A 16390-nucleotide genomic window follows, 5' to 3' on the forward strand; every position below is an offset into this window, starting at 1 on the left:
CATTTTGAAAAGTATTCCTTATTTTCTCACTTTATATATGACACTTATAGCAACTTGTCCAACATAAAATCAATCTCCATTCCACAGATAAAGCGCTACCGCACCTACGTGCAAGTGATGCGGGGCCGAGCCGCCGGCGCCACCGCCGACGAGGCCGCGCCCGCCCTCCCCGCGCGCCCCGCGCCCGCCCCCGCCTGACACCCGCTCTGCGCCGCCTGCTAGATAGCAATAACCCTTACTGTAGCGAGATAAATGTCAGTTCACTGTGCACTGCAACCCGCAAGCCTCGCCTGCTGGATAGCAATAACCCTTATATTTAGCGAGATGCATATAGCATGCAGATTTGATCACGTACGCGGGATTGCCCCGGTGATACGTATGACAGAAACGAATTATGCGGGAAAATGGCGGCCATCCTGCGTGCGTGATGAAATCCGTATGCTGTTAAAAACAGCCTTACTGTGCACTCCAACCCGCCGCGCCCGCCTCGCCTGCCAGATAGATTCCTCAGCAATAACCCTTTATATGTAGCGAGATAAATTTATGTCAGTTCACTGTGCACTCCAACCCGCAAGCCTCGCCTGCTAGATAGACTCCTGAGCAATAATCCTCAACTCTAGTGAGAGAGTGCACAGTAAACTGACATAGTTTACAGTGCACGCCCGCCAAGGCTGTTAGATAGACACATAGACACCTCAGCAATAACCCTTATATGTAGCGAGATATGTCAGTTTACTGTGCACCCGCACCCGCCATCGCGTGTTAAATAGACTCCTCAGCCATAACCCTTATATTGTTATGTAGCGAGATAAATTTCAGTTTACTGTGCACCCGATCCCGCATGCTAAGATACCGACTATACAGCAGTAACCCCTACCTAACTAGAGCGAGAACGCTCGGCTTTTAAAATTCTATGTTTCAATGTTCTGTACTATAATATCTGTAGGTATTTATCCAATTGCTTGCAGACTTTATTGCCTACCCTGTAATAGTCATGAACATCATATCCAATCAAGGCTACAATAGTAATTAACTAGTGATTCACCAATATGTTACAGACTAACCTTCACTATTTTTCGCTTATCCGCAATATACTTAATTTTTAAACACACAAATAACAAAGCTATCCGTATCATTCGTGTTTGAATTTTATAAGCATTGAATGATACTTACTTTCCCTAAAAAGGCTGCTGTAATAGTCGAGCTTGAAACAGGAAAACTCTATTAAAATACAATAACTTGAACTAACTAATGACTCGTATATTGCCATTGATTTCTGTTTAATTTATTGTTAAGAGTATAAAAAGGTATGTTACGCTCTCTTTTAAAGATGCAGCACGTCTTAATTTAAAATTGTACACTAACCTACTTATTATAAGTAAGTATTCATTTATATCGACGTGTCTAATTAAAACTTGTAAGTAATTAAGTTTCATACACATAAAAAGAGACTGAAATTGCTGAACATTCCATGTTTCATGATTTGACAATCACAAAATGCGGCGTTAGTTATATGATAGGTAACGCTTTAATAAATAAAAAAGATTTTGGTTTCTACATGATTAATGCCAATCTAGTCTGGTCTTCCTTACAGAATGAAGTTCCGTTTCATATAGGTACATGCAGTATGTTTATTTCACTAAATGTACATTAGATTCTGCTCGGAATATAATTATGCCCCAAAGGAAGATACTCATACAGTTTTGTAAATAAATTTACTTGTTTATTTCAGTCAATAACTTCGGAATTGTAACTAGATAACGCTTGAAAATACTCTTTAAGATACTTTAGCTCAAGTATTTAAAAAGATACAGAGAGAAAATCCCGTAAAAAAGAAATTTTATGGTAACAATTAATAGATAAATAGACATTATGCTTAAATTAAAATGTAAAGGAGATTAGGTAGTTACGGAAATAAAGATTCCCGAAGCAAGGCTATTTAATAATTATAATAATTTATACTTTACAATGTCCGTAACGATCCGACCTGTAACAAATCGAAACTACCTTCGAAAATAGTGGCGACAAACTTGTCAATTTCAAGTCAATGGCCTGATAAAGAAATGTTTGGTTACGATTTTATTTTCAATATTTCTATGGGTTAATTGCTTAGATGTATTAAGTGCATAGGGGACTAGGAAACATATAGAGTTCATGTTTAAAGCCTTGTAATATAGTGATACACTTGTAACCTTGTGGACAAGAATATTTTGAATATGATTCTATGCAGCTGATACATAAAATTTAATGGTATCCATCCATACACGCCGCTTGAAGCTTTAGTCAAATACATAATGATAATGATGGGTCTATGATAATATAAATAATATTGTTTAACCAGAAATAAGGATAAAATAAAATTTTATAAGCGATTTGGAAACAAACATTACATTGACAACTACATCATTTACATCTATGTAAATAAATTTTAAAGTTGTGAGACTGATAAGCGAAGTTATTTATTTCTTTTGTAATTCAACCAGTGTCAAATTTTAGACAACAATAATAATAAAATCATAGGATCTCAAATATAACTGTACAATAGTTGTATGATTGTTTGGATTGAGGTGATCCCGGAATCTTTGAAATGCTGTAAATCAAGTGTGAGTGGAATGTGTTGATGTTAAAAGAGCTTTATTTGTTGTTATATTTTCATTGTATTTTTAAATTGCTTTAAATTTAGGTAATCTCATTTGTATATATTGCATAGTGTTCAGTTTGAATTCAAGTCATACTGATTGACAAAAGCTTTTTGTATTATTTTTAATTACTTATTAAAAATACATATTATATAATAATCATTGTAAATATTATATTTTTATGGCTTCTTTTCATGAACGGTTTATTTTTATATTGTTTACTCAAATGTTGCTTCAATTTTATTCAAAGTAAAAATAGATTTTACTTACTTATTGATATAAAAAAATATAATACAATTAAATATACATAAAAAACTACCTGTCCTGGCTGCTGGCACCTTTATCGTCTTAGATAAACGTCACTATATCGCTATGTGCCTTACACACGAAGATGTGATTGGTGGGACGTACATTAAACAAGTAATATAATCTATGTCGATAAAGATGGCGTGTTCCCCGGTCTGTAATTAGTTATAGTAATATTGTAAACACCCCTCACAAGTTGTCAAGACTATTAGAAACATCATTTTAAAAGCCAAATATTCATCATAAAACTTTACTATCACAAGGATATTTAAGTGACTTATGTACTATTTAAAATAGATATTTAGATAAAAAGTATTATAAATCCTCTATTAATAAGTTTACGGAATTAAATGTTTGGCTGTGTCAGAAAGTAAGAATTTATCAACACTGCAAGTAATAATTATGTTATTCCTTCAGTATCAATAAATTCGAAAACTAATTCTTTGTTACAGTTGTGTTCTAAAGCTCAGCTTTCAGTTTTGAATATCTACAAATTATATAAAAAGCTTTTATAAACGAGTACATTCATAATGTAATGATTATTCTGCTTTTCCATATGTATGAGAGGTGTGGTGTGAAAATACATAATATTAAAGGTCCTAAGGATATAGATTCATCGATTACCTAGCCAAGTACATAATATAAATTTGTAAGTATTTAAAAGTTTAGTGTTATGATGATAGCTTTAGTTTTTTTCTTTTGTACCAATCATAACCCTTTGAAGAGCTGAATAAATATTGCAAAATTATTTTATAGTTTTTTATTACATTTCTATATAATTGTTTTGAATATACTTATGACAATAATCTGTGTTTACTACCGAAAGCATAATCAGTACACTTTTGTAAAGGCCTCTGCAGTGGGTGAGCAAGTAACTTGGCAATGCTGTCATGAATCTTGGCTGCATTTCTTGATACTTCAAAAACAAAGGAATATCCATTGTCTAAATCTTGCAATGCGTCATATACTTCCTCACATTTGTAAAGAGCACAGTCGTCTTCATGAGCAAACAGTATGTCAATGTAAAAGTAAAGCTGGTTCTTGAGGAAAGCAAAGTATTCATCATCTTGCGGGATGATCGGGAGACAGTTGGACCGGCCAAACAATACTATCATCCTAACAATGTGTGAAGGTGCTACAATGCATTTCTCTTGCTTATAGGCAGGAATTTCCACTTTTTGCTTTAAAATATTGAATACTTTCTTGAAATCAAACTGCTCCGATGTGCTTCCTTCAGGGTTTATGTGATCTATGCTGCTTATCACTTCTTTGACATTGTTGGTGAAGTGTTGAACCCAGATAGGCTCAGTGTCCTTCATAACTAACAGGGCAAATTCGGTTCTCTTGTTGATTGCATGTTTAGAATGTATGAAAAAGTCTAAGACCCGTTTAAGCATATTGATAGGAGTGAATGTTGTGCCATCTCCAAGTCGGAACAGAGTGTTCTGGTTGTCGTAGCAGACATCAAGACATATTATAATCTTTTCAGGAACGTTAACATTTGGGACATTTGGCTTACGAAGATTTTGAATGACTTGTTCTTGTAGTTCCATATAATTTTCATTAGGTTTATCTGTTGTTGTCTCTAAATTCCTGGAAAAGCAACAGATACCTTAATTATTTAGACAGTAAAAAGGTTTATGGACGAAAGAGACACATAGGCACATAGAGACTCTTACAATATGAAACAGTGAGGTCAATTACGTCTAACCAACCAAACCCCATAGTATTTTGTATCGTTGTACTTTCCTTTGGGGTAGGCAAGTAACCCAATGCATTGGCTAATACTTACGAATAATATGTATAGGTACCATCTATGTAACTTTCAGTTCAAAATCTTACCCAGTTTCCTGATCCTCTGGTTCAGAAGCCGAACGAGACGTGCAAGATGATAATATCTCAGGAGATTCCATAGTTGTATTAATGATGTTCCTCAGACTGTTTGGTAGGTATAATAGTTATATATTAAAATAAATACTCCTCCTACCGCTAACATACACGATTATAACTGATATTTAATTTGAAAAGTTGTAAAATACAAACAAAAACAGTAGGATTTTTGGATGCAGTTGACAGCTGACACTGACAGCTATAAGCTTTTAAATAATCTGTGGCATTTTAACGTCAATGCTACACAGACTAAAATAATTATCTTACACTCAGAATAAGGTTTAGATACATATCGCACCCTCAGGATAATAGAGGCGTAATTCAAAAAACTTAATTGTTGGCAAATCGCAAAAAACGATCCGGAAATTTTCATTTTCAACTTTGATAGTATTGATTTAACTAATATGGGTGAAAATGAGACTATGTTATATTTTATTCATGAAGCCTGGGATGTCTATTTTTTGTTAATGTAATAGACGTAAAGCTCTTGTACTATAAATATTATTTTATGATTTTTTAACCAAAAGCTAGTATTACTTAAGCCTTTATTGTTCTTAACTCAATACTTTTAACAAGACTATTTTATACTTAGGCCTTTTTAATTCTGTTTTTTTTTTTAAATAATATTGCTATATGTCTCAACAGGTCTATTTAACACTAAAATAATTTAATGATTGATGGATGTTTTACGATATGAGCCTATTTTCTTCTAAAGGGTGAATTACAATACAATAGAAGTACAGAACTAAAGAGGAACAATCGGTTTTAAACCTGTATAAAACTAAACCTGCGACGACCTGTCCATATCACCGTTGGCACATCACTGGTTACGTCACTCTTACACGAAGCGGAGGGTGCGGTAGGTCCCCGTATAATAGAGGCGGAAGTATCGGATTTCTCATCCTATCATAAAAATGCCTCTGTTTTCGTGGTCATCGGAAAGAGCATACCTTTTTTGGTCTTTCTATGACTGTACCTCAGTATCGTGAAATTTAGAGTTAAGCCCCTTTTATACTGAAGGTGCGATATATTTTTTGTCATCCAAGCTTTCTGTAAGAAATTCTGTGTACCGCGAGAACTAGCGAACACCGAAAAACACCACTAGTAACAAAATGATTTTGTCCTCCACGACCTAGGCCGTGGCAATACCGTGGCAGTGGCAGGTAGTTATAATTCCGGGCGTGTGCTCGGCAGAGTGGCTAGCCGGTGGCTCTTCGGTAGTAGGTGTAGCTCACACGATCCTTGTACCTACCGTTAATGCTGATCTCCGACTCCCCGTTTCTCACTCGACAGCTCACATTTTAGCAATCTGGAGTCGTTCATCTGCGCTAGGTGGCCACACCATCTTAGCTGTCCTTTCATGTGGGCATTCCATGCAGGTGCAGGTCATGTTGGAGACCGAAGAATCGCTGAGTTAGGCATAATATTGATACGATTAACTCGAGCTTCCTAGGTGACTCGCTGAACTGATTGAAAGACACTTCATGTGGAATGGAAATGTCTAGTCACATAAAAAAATATAGTTAAGTACTACTAACTACCTACTTACAATACCTACATGTTTATGTCTAGTTACATAGGTTTAGTTAATTATTTTTAGCTAACTAATTCGTTAGGATAGATATTTATTACTGTAGATTTCTTTGATAGGTACTATAGGTAAGTACACACACACAACTACATAAAGTGGTAATAGTTTTAGTACCTAGGTACGTACTAGCAGATAAGAACACTAGGTACTTACTAAGTATCTTATGTTTTAACTAGATATAAATGAAGTATTACTTACTATTCTAATATGCCCATCCTATTTTGTTTACCTTATTGGAATCTAGCACAGCTGCTTACGACAAATTTAAACCAGTCGGAAGATAAATCAAAGATTGGCTATTCAACACTGAATCCGCGTTTTAAAATGGAACAGCATTGTACAAAGAATTCTTTTCAAACTCTATTTATCATTGAAGAAGACGAACTTACTTTACGGATCTATAAAAAATATAACAATGCAGTTCGCTTTTTGTACAGGCAGTGATAGATCGAGTTATTATGCAACAAAAATGATATTTTACCTCTATAGGAATAAGTTTTCTAGTTATGTCCTTGGTTGGAACTTAGATAGGCTTTTTCCTAGGTAGTTCGTTATTCCATTTTTAACTTAGGTACCCATTCTACATACCAAGGGTCCGATATCCGAAACTGATAAATTATATTAGTTGGTAAGTGCCAAATAAAATGTAGAAGTAGGTACCTACCCTACCTATCTGTAAAAAAATCATCTCGCTATTTACTGAGCTTACAAGGAAAAACAAATGCAATCAAACAAGATTCACTTTTACATCGACATCGACAGTACAATTCACACGATGAAAAGGTAATGTTTGTATTAAAAGTAGCCGATTCAACGGTTTTTTGCGAAGAAGCTCGCCATAGTCGTCGAAGACACCCGGCGTAGCACGTGCGCGAATTCCGACCGTTACATCAATCTTGTCTGCTTTTACCCCACCTACAAGCCACAGGAAACACAACTTTAAACCTGAAGAGCTTCGGCCGAGATTTTGGTGAGAGCTCGGCTGGTTGTAAGGTCGTATTAGAATGAAGGCTACTGCTCTGTAGACAATGGAGGCATTGAATGTCTGGACAATGCGAGACCTTCCCGCCGCCGGGGCAGGCGATTAGTCGGATTTATTTAACGGCTTCGATCTTAAAATCTTAAGGAAGAGCCGCAGTTGGGCCAAAACATTCGAGTGTAACGGAACGTGAAATGTTTTCAGTTAGCATAACGGGTAGCACGTGATAAAAAGGGTCCGCTAAATGGGTCGGAGGAGCCTAATCTACTGCAACTTTTCACTTTTCATTTCCTGGAATGCTTGAGTTTTGGGACCTAGTTAAGTGATTTACTTACTGAGTTCGTAAGTAGATACCACACCTTAGTATATAGGGACCTGTTAGATGCGACTAGATGGTGTAATGGTTAGTTTGCCTGACTGCTTTGCGGAATATCCCGGATGCGATCCCGACCGGGGCAGATAAGTTTTGTTTAAAAACAGATTAAATTACCTAGGTACCAATAACAATAGCTCCTCCATAGTCTTGAAGGAGGCCCATTATGTCTTGCAGTGGAATAATACGTACGGTTAGTTTGATTTTAGTGATTCTTGTAGGTATATATTTTACGACTAGTTTTAATTTATGATCGCGTGAATTTAGTGGCAATGAGCTTTGAAAGGCTCTAAAAGTAAGTAAACTTTGTCAAAGAGCCCATTAATGACTTAACACAATATTCAAGGCTGTATGCATACAATACGTATAAGAACAAGTAAGTAACGAAGTTAGTTTATATTCGACCTGGTAGAAGTAGGAACACACACACACACACACACACGCACTCACGCCTTGTACTAATGTACTCCCTTGCGGGGTAGACAGAGGTGCATTGCTGCTCCCACTTTTCGCCAGAGTGTTATGTTAGTCCCAATGTAATAGGGGGCGGGTCTATTGCCATTTAACGGGCACATCCAAGACCCGAGAACAAATTTAATATCTGTGTTTAAACAAATATCTGCCCCAGCCGGGAATCGAACCCGAGACCATCGGCTCAGTAGTCAGGGTCACTAACCACTACGCCATTCGGTCGTCAAAGAAGAAGTAGAAGTAGGAAGTCGTAAGTTAATTTAAAGTAACGTAACTTTAAAGATTCGCACTACCTACCCAGAGTACAGTTAAGGAGGTACTTACCTCTACCAACCTATTTAGGTTATTTACCTACTAACCTGCAGTTTGACTCTACTCAATAAGTCACTTTAGGTCCCGCTATTCCCGCTACTCTACATAAGTCAACATGGAGACTCGGTCACCATGCGATAACAGAAAAATATCAGGAACAGACCTTTCTAAGTAGTCTTGCCAATATTTTCTTCCACAAAAATAATAGAAGCATTTTTCCTGAAATAAAAATGACATATTATGTATCTAGCCTGTCTGAAACCTATGTAAACATTGTGAGATAGGCATTTTGACTTTCTCTGCATTTTCGGCATCATAAGGGTCACATTTACAATAAAATATGCGCCATTTATTCTCTCCACCATTAATTGCAAGGTGCGGGTAAGCTATAAATAGCGTGCGACTGCCCGCGCGCCCTCAGTTGTAATATCACCATGCAGAAATGAATAGGTTTCAGACAGGCTAGATACATAATATGTCATTTTTATTTCAGGAAAAATGCTTCTATTATGTAGTCTGAGCCTGTCTGAAACCTATGTAAACATTGTGAGATGTGTTTATTATCGCATGGTGGAGAGAAAACCAACTGTGACCCTTATTGTTAGTGATAAGGATATACTAATTAGGATGTCCTACATACAGGTTGTTGTAATGAATAGAAAACAACATTTCTAAAGAAAAAATAATAATATTTCTTTATTCAAATTAGGTAGTTAGGTACATCAGAAATGATCAGAATGTGATGTGTAGGGAAATCAACTTAAATCAACAATCATATGCAAGTATAATGCGTAAGCTTAATAAGTTATTAATTTGAAACAAAAAGTTCACATGGATTGGTATAATACAATCAATAAGTGTAGGTAATAAATCAAAATTTGGAATTATACAGGTTTGAAGCAATTAGTCATGGCAGATGCTGTATCACTTGTAGACCGGGCTAACGGCCTTTTATAATATCTGAGCAGGGTGTTTTGAGAGGTCCAGTTACCACGAGCAAGGATGTCCTCAACTGGAAAATTTTGAACCCAACTCAAGGATGCAACAGCTGATCTAGTAGAGCCTGGTGCGTCGTGGATCCCAGCTTCACTTAGCACCGTGCGCACCCAGCCGCCGATGACAGTGCGGCTCGCAGCCCGCGGGGCGCCGCACGTCGTCACGAAGAGGCTGGAGGTCTCCGCCTGAGCGCGGCGTGGGGCAGATAACTCTACCAGTCGGCGAAGCCATCGAACAAGGTCAATATTTGCATGAGGACCTGATGACAGTTCCCATCCAGACTGTCTGCGGGCGAGGCAGTCTGTCTTTGACCCGTACTTGGGCCAGAAAGTGATGCGGCCGTCGTGATCCTCCATGTGATCAGGGGCTACCGAGAGTAGCGTTAGGTCATGGACCCGCCTCCCGGAAGCTAGCAGCAACAGGATAGCACACCTTCTGGAAATATCAAATAAATTGTCCGAAATCGGATCATTATGAACTAGCCAGTCTATGACCAGCTGGGGATTCCAAATAGGAGGCTTATTTACTTTAGTCTTAGCACATGTTTCATTGGCTATGCCTTTGAGTACTTGTCTAACTAATGTGTGTGAGCTTAAAATAGCAGTATCCTGCGGTCTACAAAAGTTAGTTACTACAGATTTATGTACAAGGATTGTTCTGTAGCTGAGATGAAGTGTCTTGTGCAAATAAACTAAGTACTTGGCGATGCCACCAGGTCCAGGATCTTTAAGATTAACGTTTGATGATCTACACCATGAACTCCATCTAAGCCAGCATTGTTTGTACGTTCTCAGAGTAGATGGTCTCCAGCTAGATTCTACTAGTGACCTTTGTGAAGGGGACCAGTCATGTAGCAGCTCGTCCCACCCCGAATCAGCCATGCCTCTAATACTAGGCGGTCTACCTGTGGAGGAGGTTGACCTGTGGTAGTGTCCTTCAACACTCTGTGCAGGTTGTGAATCGTGAAGGGTGGACATAGTGCCCTTGCTTTTAGGTCCGCCCTCCAAAACACATTCAGCCACCGAGGACAGATCACTATGTACTTGCCTTGCGCTTGGTTCATCGCGTACAACACCTGATGCATCAGGCACGGTGGCGGGAATATCCACGCCAGCTTGTAAGTCCAAGTTCTGCTGAAGGCATCGTGGAAGTCTGCTGCTGGATCTCTCAGGTCTCGCGTTACATATCGGGGAACTACGTGAGCGTTCTGTGAAGCAAATAGATCTATTATTGGTATTCCCCACTTGCGAAATATCAATCTGGTCGCTATTGGAAGAAGATGCCACTCTGGGAGTGCTTTGAACCTCGACAGACTGTCCGCTACAGAGTTGAGCGGGCCTGGAATGTAACTCGTCATCAGATGAATGCGATGGGTCATTAAGTGGGTGTAAATGTTCCTTGCTATACTTAACAATGACTCGGAGCGGGTGCCCCCCTGGTTGCGCAGATAGGCCAGCGCCGTCTGATTGTCGCTCTGAACCAGTATAGTTTTGTCTGCGAATACCTGGGCCATGTTCTGGAGAACAAATGATATGGCTAGCAATTCCTTCCTGTTGGCTCGGAACGAAGTTTCTTGTGCCAGCCATGGACCCTGCAGGTAATGGCCATCCACGTACGCTCCCCAACCGACGTCTGATGCGTCTGTCACTATGAAGTGCGTGGGAGGTTGAAGCCAGATTTCGCTCACCTCTTTGAAGTGGTTCATCCACCACTGAAGGTCGACAACTGCCTGGGCAGTGGGGGCCACTGAAATCCCTTCGCGGACCGCCCTCTGCATCAGTGTCAACAGGCTGCGGAAGTTGATTCTGCCGTACGGAACTATGAAACTGGCAAAGTTTAGCCAACCCACCAGCTTCTGCAGATCTAGCGGTGACCAAGCAGGTGCAACCAGAAACTTCTCTAGGCAACCCTGTAGTTTGAAGAGCTTCTCGCGTGGTAATGACTTGATGTTCTGTACCGTGCTCCATTCGATACCTAGAAATTCGATATTCTGAACTGGTTGTGCCGACGACTTCCCTTTGTTTATTACCCAGCCCAGCTCGTGTAGCAGGGCTTTGGCTTGATGAGCATGGTCCCGTAGCCGGCGGCGGGACTGGTTTACCAAAAGGTAGTCGTCCAGGTATACCAGAACCCTCATCCCTCTGAGCCTTAACTGCTGTGCCACCCAGTTCGAGAGAGTGGCGAAGGTTCTGGGTGCACTTGCTAGGCCAAACGGTAGGCTGGTCATTTGCCATACACAATGTTGGGGAGGATTCTCTGGACACCTGGAGGGATGTCCGCATGGTGCTACAAACCTCAGGAACCGGCGATGCGATTCTGCTACTGGCACGTGGAAGTATGCCTGGCTCAAGTCTATCTTCATCATCCAGTCGTTGGGTTGGAGAAAATATGCTACCTTGTACATGTTGACAAGCCGGAATTTCCCAGAAACCAGGAAATTGTTGAGTGCTTTTAGATTGAGCACAGGTCGATGGGAGCCGTCTGACTTCTTCACCAGAAACAGATGAGACTCGAAGCCGGGGCCCTGTGAAGCGCGTTCGATCACACCCTGCGCTGCCATCTTCTGCACCTCCATCTGCATTTCTGAAGAGTAGTCCAGAGGGAAGCCGCTTTGGTTGCTCAGTCTCCTCAGCGGAGGTTTTAATATAAATGGGATACGATATCCCTGAATTACCTTTAAAATATGAGGGGGAGCACGTCGTGCCGACCACGCTGCAAAATATCGGCGAAGTTGACCCCCTCGGAAGGAGTCATTGCCGGCGGCGGGAGCGGCCATCGTCACGGCGCCGCTGCTGGCGGTTGCGCTGACCGTCTGATCGTTTCCCAGCTTGGGGGGGTTTAGATCTCGAGGCCTGAGCAGCAGCCTGAGGGCGGGTGAAGGCAGCGACACTGGGCACACGAAAATTCGATGCCCCTCTCGGTTGAGCTCGATTAGGTGAAGTCGGCCTACCCTCAGCGGGTAGGTACGGCCGACGGATCACCTTCGCGCCGCCACCAAGCTTCGAAAGGGCCTCAGAGAAGGCCGCCTTATCGAACAAGCAGTCGCTGCTCGGCGGGACACGTTTCAGGGTGACCTTGCTGTAGCTATCCCGCACGCCACTGAGCACCGCATCGCGACGCTGTTCAATGATACTGGCTCTTCTGCCGCACACAACCTGTAACAGATCTTTGGAGACCTCTGAGAAATCACTACCACTTGAGAATGCCTCGGAAAGTGTTGAACGTAATGAAGCGGGGGCGTTCTTAACCTCAAGAATATTTTTGATCGCAGCCTGCAAAGCCTCGCGCTGCGCTAAAAGCATGTTGGTCAAAGCAGAAAAAGTTTGGTCAAGCGATCTCAGAAGGAACGGCTTATTTTCAAATTGACCCAATTCTTAATTTATTTCTAAATGTGTAAAAGCGGGGGTAGCCAAATATTTTTTCTGTGTCTCCATATAGCGGATATTCGCCCAGTTAGGATCGTTAAAATGTTGCAATTTTATGACAGCCTCAACACGTGTATCCTCTGCCTTTCTCGTGGTCTCGGCCAAGGTGGTCTCTAACGTTTCTAGCTCAGGCGCCAAAGGTGGGGCCGGAGGCATGAGGTCGGACAGAGCTTCGTTAAGCCTCGGACCCGGTAGCGTGGGAGAAATCCCAAGCGCCGAAGCACTTCGGTTGGGAGGTTGACCTTGGGAAATCATTATTTTAATTGAATTTAACTCACGGTTTAGTAGTTCAAACCTCCGTTCAACTGAGTTGTTCGATGACACGTGGCTGATACCGGCCGGATCCTCGCCACGTGCAGCCTGCGAAGCATTTTGCACGCGGCTTGACGCAGGCGTCAGCAGCAGCGGCGGAATATCCAGCTCCACGGCGCCACGTGTTGTAGATGCCGCCCTCTGCTCCGCATCGCGCCGCGGCACCTTGGGCGGCGGCGTAGACTCGTCCAAATCCGAAATATCTTCCTCGTCGAAGCCGAGCCGCCGAGAACCATGACTACGTTTAGCCATTGCCGAAGAAAATGCGTTGAAATTCAAAAACCAACTGAGGGCGCGCGGGCAGTCGCACGCTATTTATAGCTTACCCGCACCTTGCAATTAATGGTGGAGAGAATAAATGGCGCATATTTTATTGTAAATGTGACCCTTATGATGCCGAAAATGCAGAGAAAGTCAAAATGCCTATCTCACAATGTTTACATAGGTTTCAGACAGGCTCAGACTACATAATAAATTAAGTAGGTAAGTCTACATAAAGTTAACATACATGAAAGGGGATGTGGCCATTAGGGTAGGAAAACAATTAACAAGACGGCGTGTTTGTCTCGTGCCGCCCGCATCGCTGGCCCCACGTTTTGTTTCATTACTCGCTAAAATCACATTCGGGGCTCGTTGCATCATTTACGACCAGTTGATAAGAGCATAAAATCAAATTTACAAAGAGTTAAAATTACTATGCGATAAAAAGACAAAATATAGGTAGAGATCGCTTTTAAGCGATAAGACTGCAATATGATTTGCAGGTACATAATTATGATATATATTTTAAGTTTATGGATCGTAGTTACTACACCTTCCTTGTGAATTAATAATTAGGTAGTACGTATCTAACACATCTCATCTATTGCATTGCAACTAATACCACAACAGTTGTGTTGAGCTACGCTATTAAGATACGTATCGATATTACTGTAAATACAGTTTTTTTCATAAGTTTATCCCGTAATTTTGTAACAACTTATCCCATACTTAACTAAGGGTTCACTGAAACTCCCAGGCAACCCTTCAGCGTCCTGTAACTGTAACACATCTCTATACAAAGCAGCGGGATCCCGCCATGTTCGCTTCCGGCGAGCTAAAATCAAAGCTGTGTTGTAACTTGTAGCTGGAGCCTTGTAGTGGCGGGTACATGACACTGCATACATCCTTGACCTATATGTATGTGGAGCTGGTACTTATATAGGCTGTGAAGGGATTACACGGGGAATAGGCTTGAGTACAGAACCTTGCACTAGGTGCGTACTGTAATGATCATTCGGTAGGTGTAGGTAGTCATACTGATATAACCACTTGCTTCCTAAACGCCCGCCGCTTTACGTCACTACCTAGGGGTTAAGTAAATGTGCCAAAGCATGAATATTGAGTCTTGCTTAGCGAGACTTCAGCCAATCACAGCGATAGGTACATTCCTTACTTACTCAAGTTCTATTTAAGGGCAGTACTAGAGCTGTCAAGTTAAATAACACCGTTAACTTGACGTTATCTGTGAATCTGACCGATAGAGACTTTAATTATGTACCTAGTTAATTAAATATTGTATATTAGTACTAACGAATTAAATACGTAGATGAATAATTTTATTATGTTCTAAGCGGATATTAAATTCTTATATGTTTACTCAAGTATTATACATGTACTACCTCAGTAAGTATGTATGTATAAAACTTATTTATATCTCAGAAAATGTTTCGAGTAATAGCAAAATTACTCGCACGGCATATCCCTGGTGTACTACTGTACATGAATCCTAAGACAGCTAGTTCACTTGTGTCCATTTGTATTCTGTTTGCCTTCTGTGATGATGATGATGATGGGGTATTGGATCACTTTGACTGCAGATAGCCTGTCAGTAACATACCCCATCGGACTATTGGGTAGTTAAATGGTTTGTCGTGGACAGTGATTGTAAAGCATGGATGATATTGCAAACTGTAAGCAAGCATTGTTCCAATTTGGTTAATAATAACTTTATACCCACATAGAAATACAACTACTAATATAAAAAGTGCAATAAATGTAATTGTAAGTATACCTACGTTCCTTCCACATGCTATTTTGTTTGTTCAATAGTGTATTAACTAAGTAGTATTAGAAAACTATCTACCAGCTACCAGTATGAGGAAAAGCAGCACTCAATAACCGCCATCCATTAAAAACTGTGCGCCGCGCGCCGCTTAGAAAGCACAATCGTGTGAAAGCACTTAGTTCGCGTGATTTGTCCTTTATCACGAGCGGTGCGGGCGCGGCGCGCGGGCGGCATAGGGGTGCCACGCGACACAAAACGCTACACTCCGCCAAATCTACTGACATATTGCCCCTGAACGTGGACCCAAACCCGCCATTTATATTCTGGACCCGAGCCACTCGATCCCAGATAATGCGTTTACAATAACGACTTCGCGATGACGACAAACTCGATTTCAATACTGTGGATCCCACGAACACTCTTGTTGTGGCGCCTTTTTCTTATGTTAATGTTGTTACGAAAATTTCGAATAAATTTACATTTAAAACGAATCTTTTATCGATATAGATCGACTTCTTGACCCGATTAATTATGAAGCAGCGAAGTACCGTGATTTTTTGGTGTGATAAAGCCGATGAATATAAAAGCTTTTTAGATTTAGCTTTCGAGTTTCTGATTCAAATCAGCTGAATAAATACTTACTGATAAGGCATCATGTGATAGACTCATATGTGTTTGTGTCATCGATAAGGAAGGATATAAGGATATTTAAATTCCCCTTCAAGATATTGAAAGTGCAACTCGGCTACCTGCGCTGCGCGCACAATGAAATGGAACAGACTGACAACCGACCGAAATCAAACCGCGACTCTTTCCCATACGTTTTTTTTTTCATTTTGAAAGTGCACCGCTAAAACCGTGCAATTGAATGCTTCCTTCGAAACGGCAGATGCTGTACAAACGCAAATTGCACACCTTGCATGGGCACGCTTGCTTTCCCACGCCCGGCGTGGCGCCCCGCCGCCTGCAAGCCTGTAGCACACTAGGTACCTAGTAGCTGCACCGAGCGATATGTTCGTGGCTTGCGACGGAACCAGCCACCGTGAAAT

The 16390-nt window shown here is 40.8% G+C and overlaps 3 protein-coding genes across 3 annotated transcripts in view; 1 reads left to right on the forward strand and 2 right to left on the reverse strand.

Moving 5' to 3' along the window:
• Positions 1 to 3693, forward strand: part of LOC105383921 (PH and SEC7 domain-containing protein) — a 47741-nt gene extending 44048 nt beyond the window's left edge. Inside the window, exon 21 of the mRNA XM_048623291.1 lies at positions 88 to 3693. Within this exon, the coding sequence (XP_048479248.1) occupies positions 88 to 198 (111 nt within the window). The 3' untranslated portion in view covers positions 199 to 3693. The remainder of the gene's footprint in view (positions 1 to 87) is intronic.
• Positions 3691 to 5000, reverse strand: LOC105397302 (BRISC and BRCA1-A complex member 1). Its single transcript, XM_048623290.1, has 2 exons — positions 4788 to 5000; positions 3691 to 4538 (listed from the first exon to the last, which is right to left on the reverse strand). The coding sequence occupies exons 1-2, from the start codon at positions 4856 to 4858 to the stop codon at positions 3740 to 3742; spliced, it is 870 nt and encodes a 289-aa protein (XP_048479247.1). The 5' UTR covers positions 4859 to 5000; the 3' UTR covers positions 3691 to 3739.
• A 4769-nt stretch (positions 5001 to 9769) lies between these two features.
• LOC119694378 lies at positions 9770 to 11809 on the reverse strand. Its single transcript, XM_048623292.1, has 2 exons — positions 11062 to 11809; positions 9770 to 10764 (listed from the first exon to the last, which is right to left on the reverse strand). Exons 1-2 carry the CDS (start codon positions 11782 to 11784, stop codon positions 10378 to 10380), a joined length of 1110 nt encoding a protein of 369 aa, XP_048479249.1. The 5' UTR covers positions 11785 to 11809; the 3' UTR covers positions 9770 to 10377.
• Positions 11810 to 16390: the final 4581 nt, after the last annotated feature.

Source organism: Plutella xylostella, chromosome 9, assembly GCF_932276165.1.
Source record: "Plutella xylostella chromosome 9, ilPluXylo3.1, whole genome shotgun sequence".
Taxonomy (NCBI): domain Eukaryota; kingdom Metazoa; phylum Arthropoda; class Insecta; order Lepidoptera; family Plutellidae; genus Plutella; species Plutella xylostella.

Bases quoted from the DNA above. Each gene is read 5' to 3' on its own strand.
- LOC105397302 (XM_048623290.1), bottom strand. From the start codon at position 4,858: ATGGAATCTCCTGAGATATTATCATCTTGCACGTCTCGTTCGGCTTCT. The intron at 4,539-4,787 runs GTAAGATTTTGA...TTGCTTTTCCAG, and splicing joins CCAGAGGATCAGGAAACTGG to GAATTTAGAGACAACAACAG.
- LOC119694378 (XM_048623292.1), bottom strand. From the start codon at position 11,784: ATGACCAGCCTACCGTTTGGCCTAGCAAGTGCACCCAGAACCTTCGCC. The intron at 10,765-11,061 runs GTATTCGCAGAC...TTTGCTTCACAG, and splicing joins TTCTCCAGAACATGGCCCAG to AACGCTCACGTAGTTCCCCG.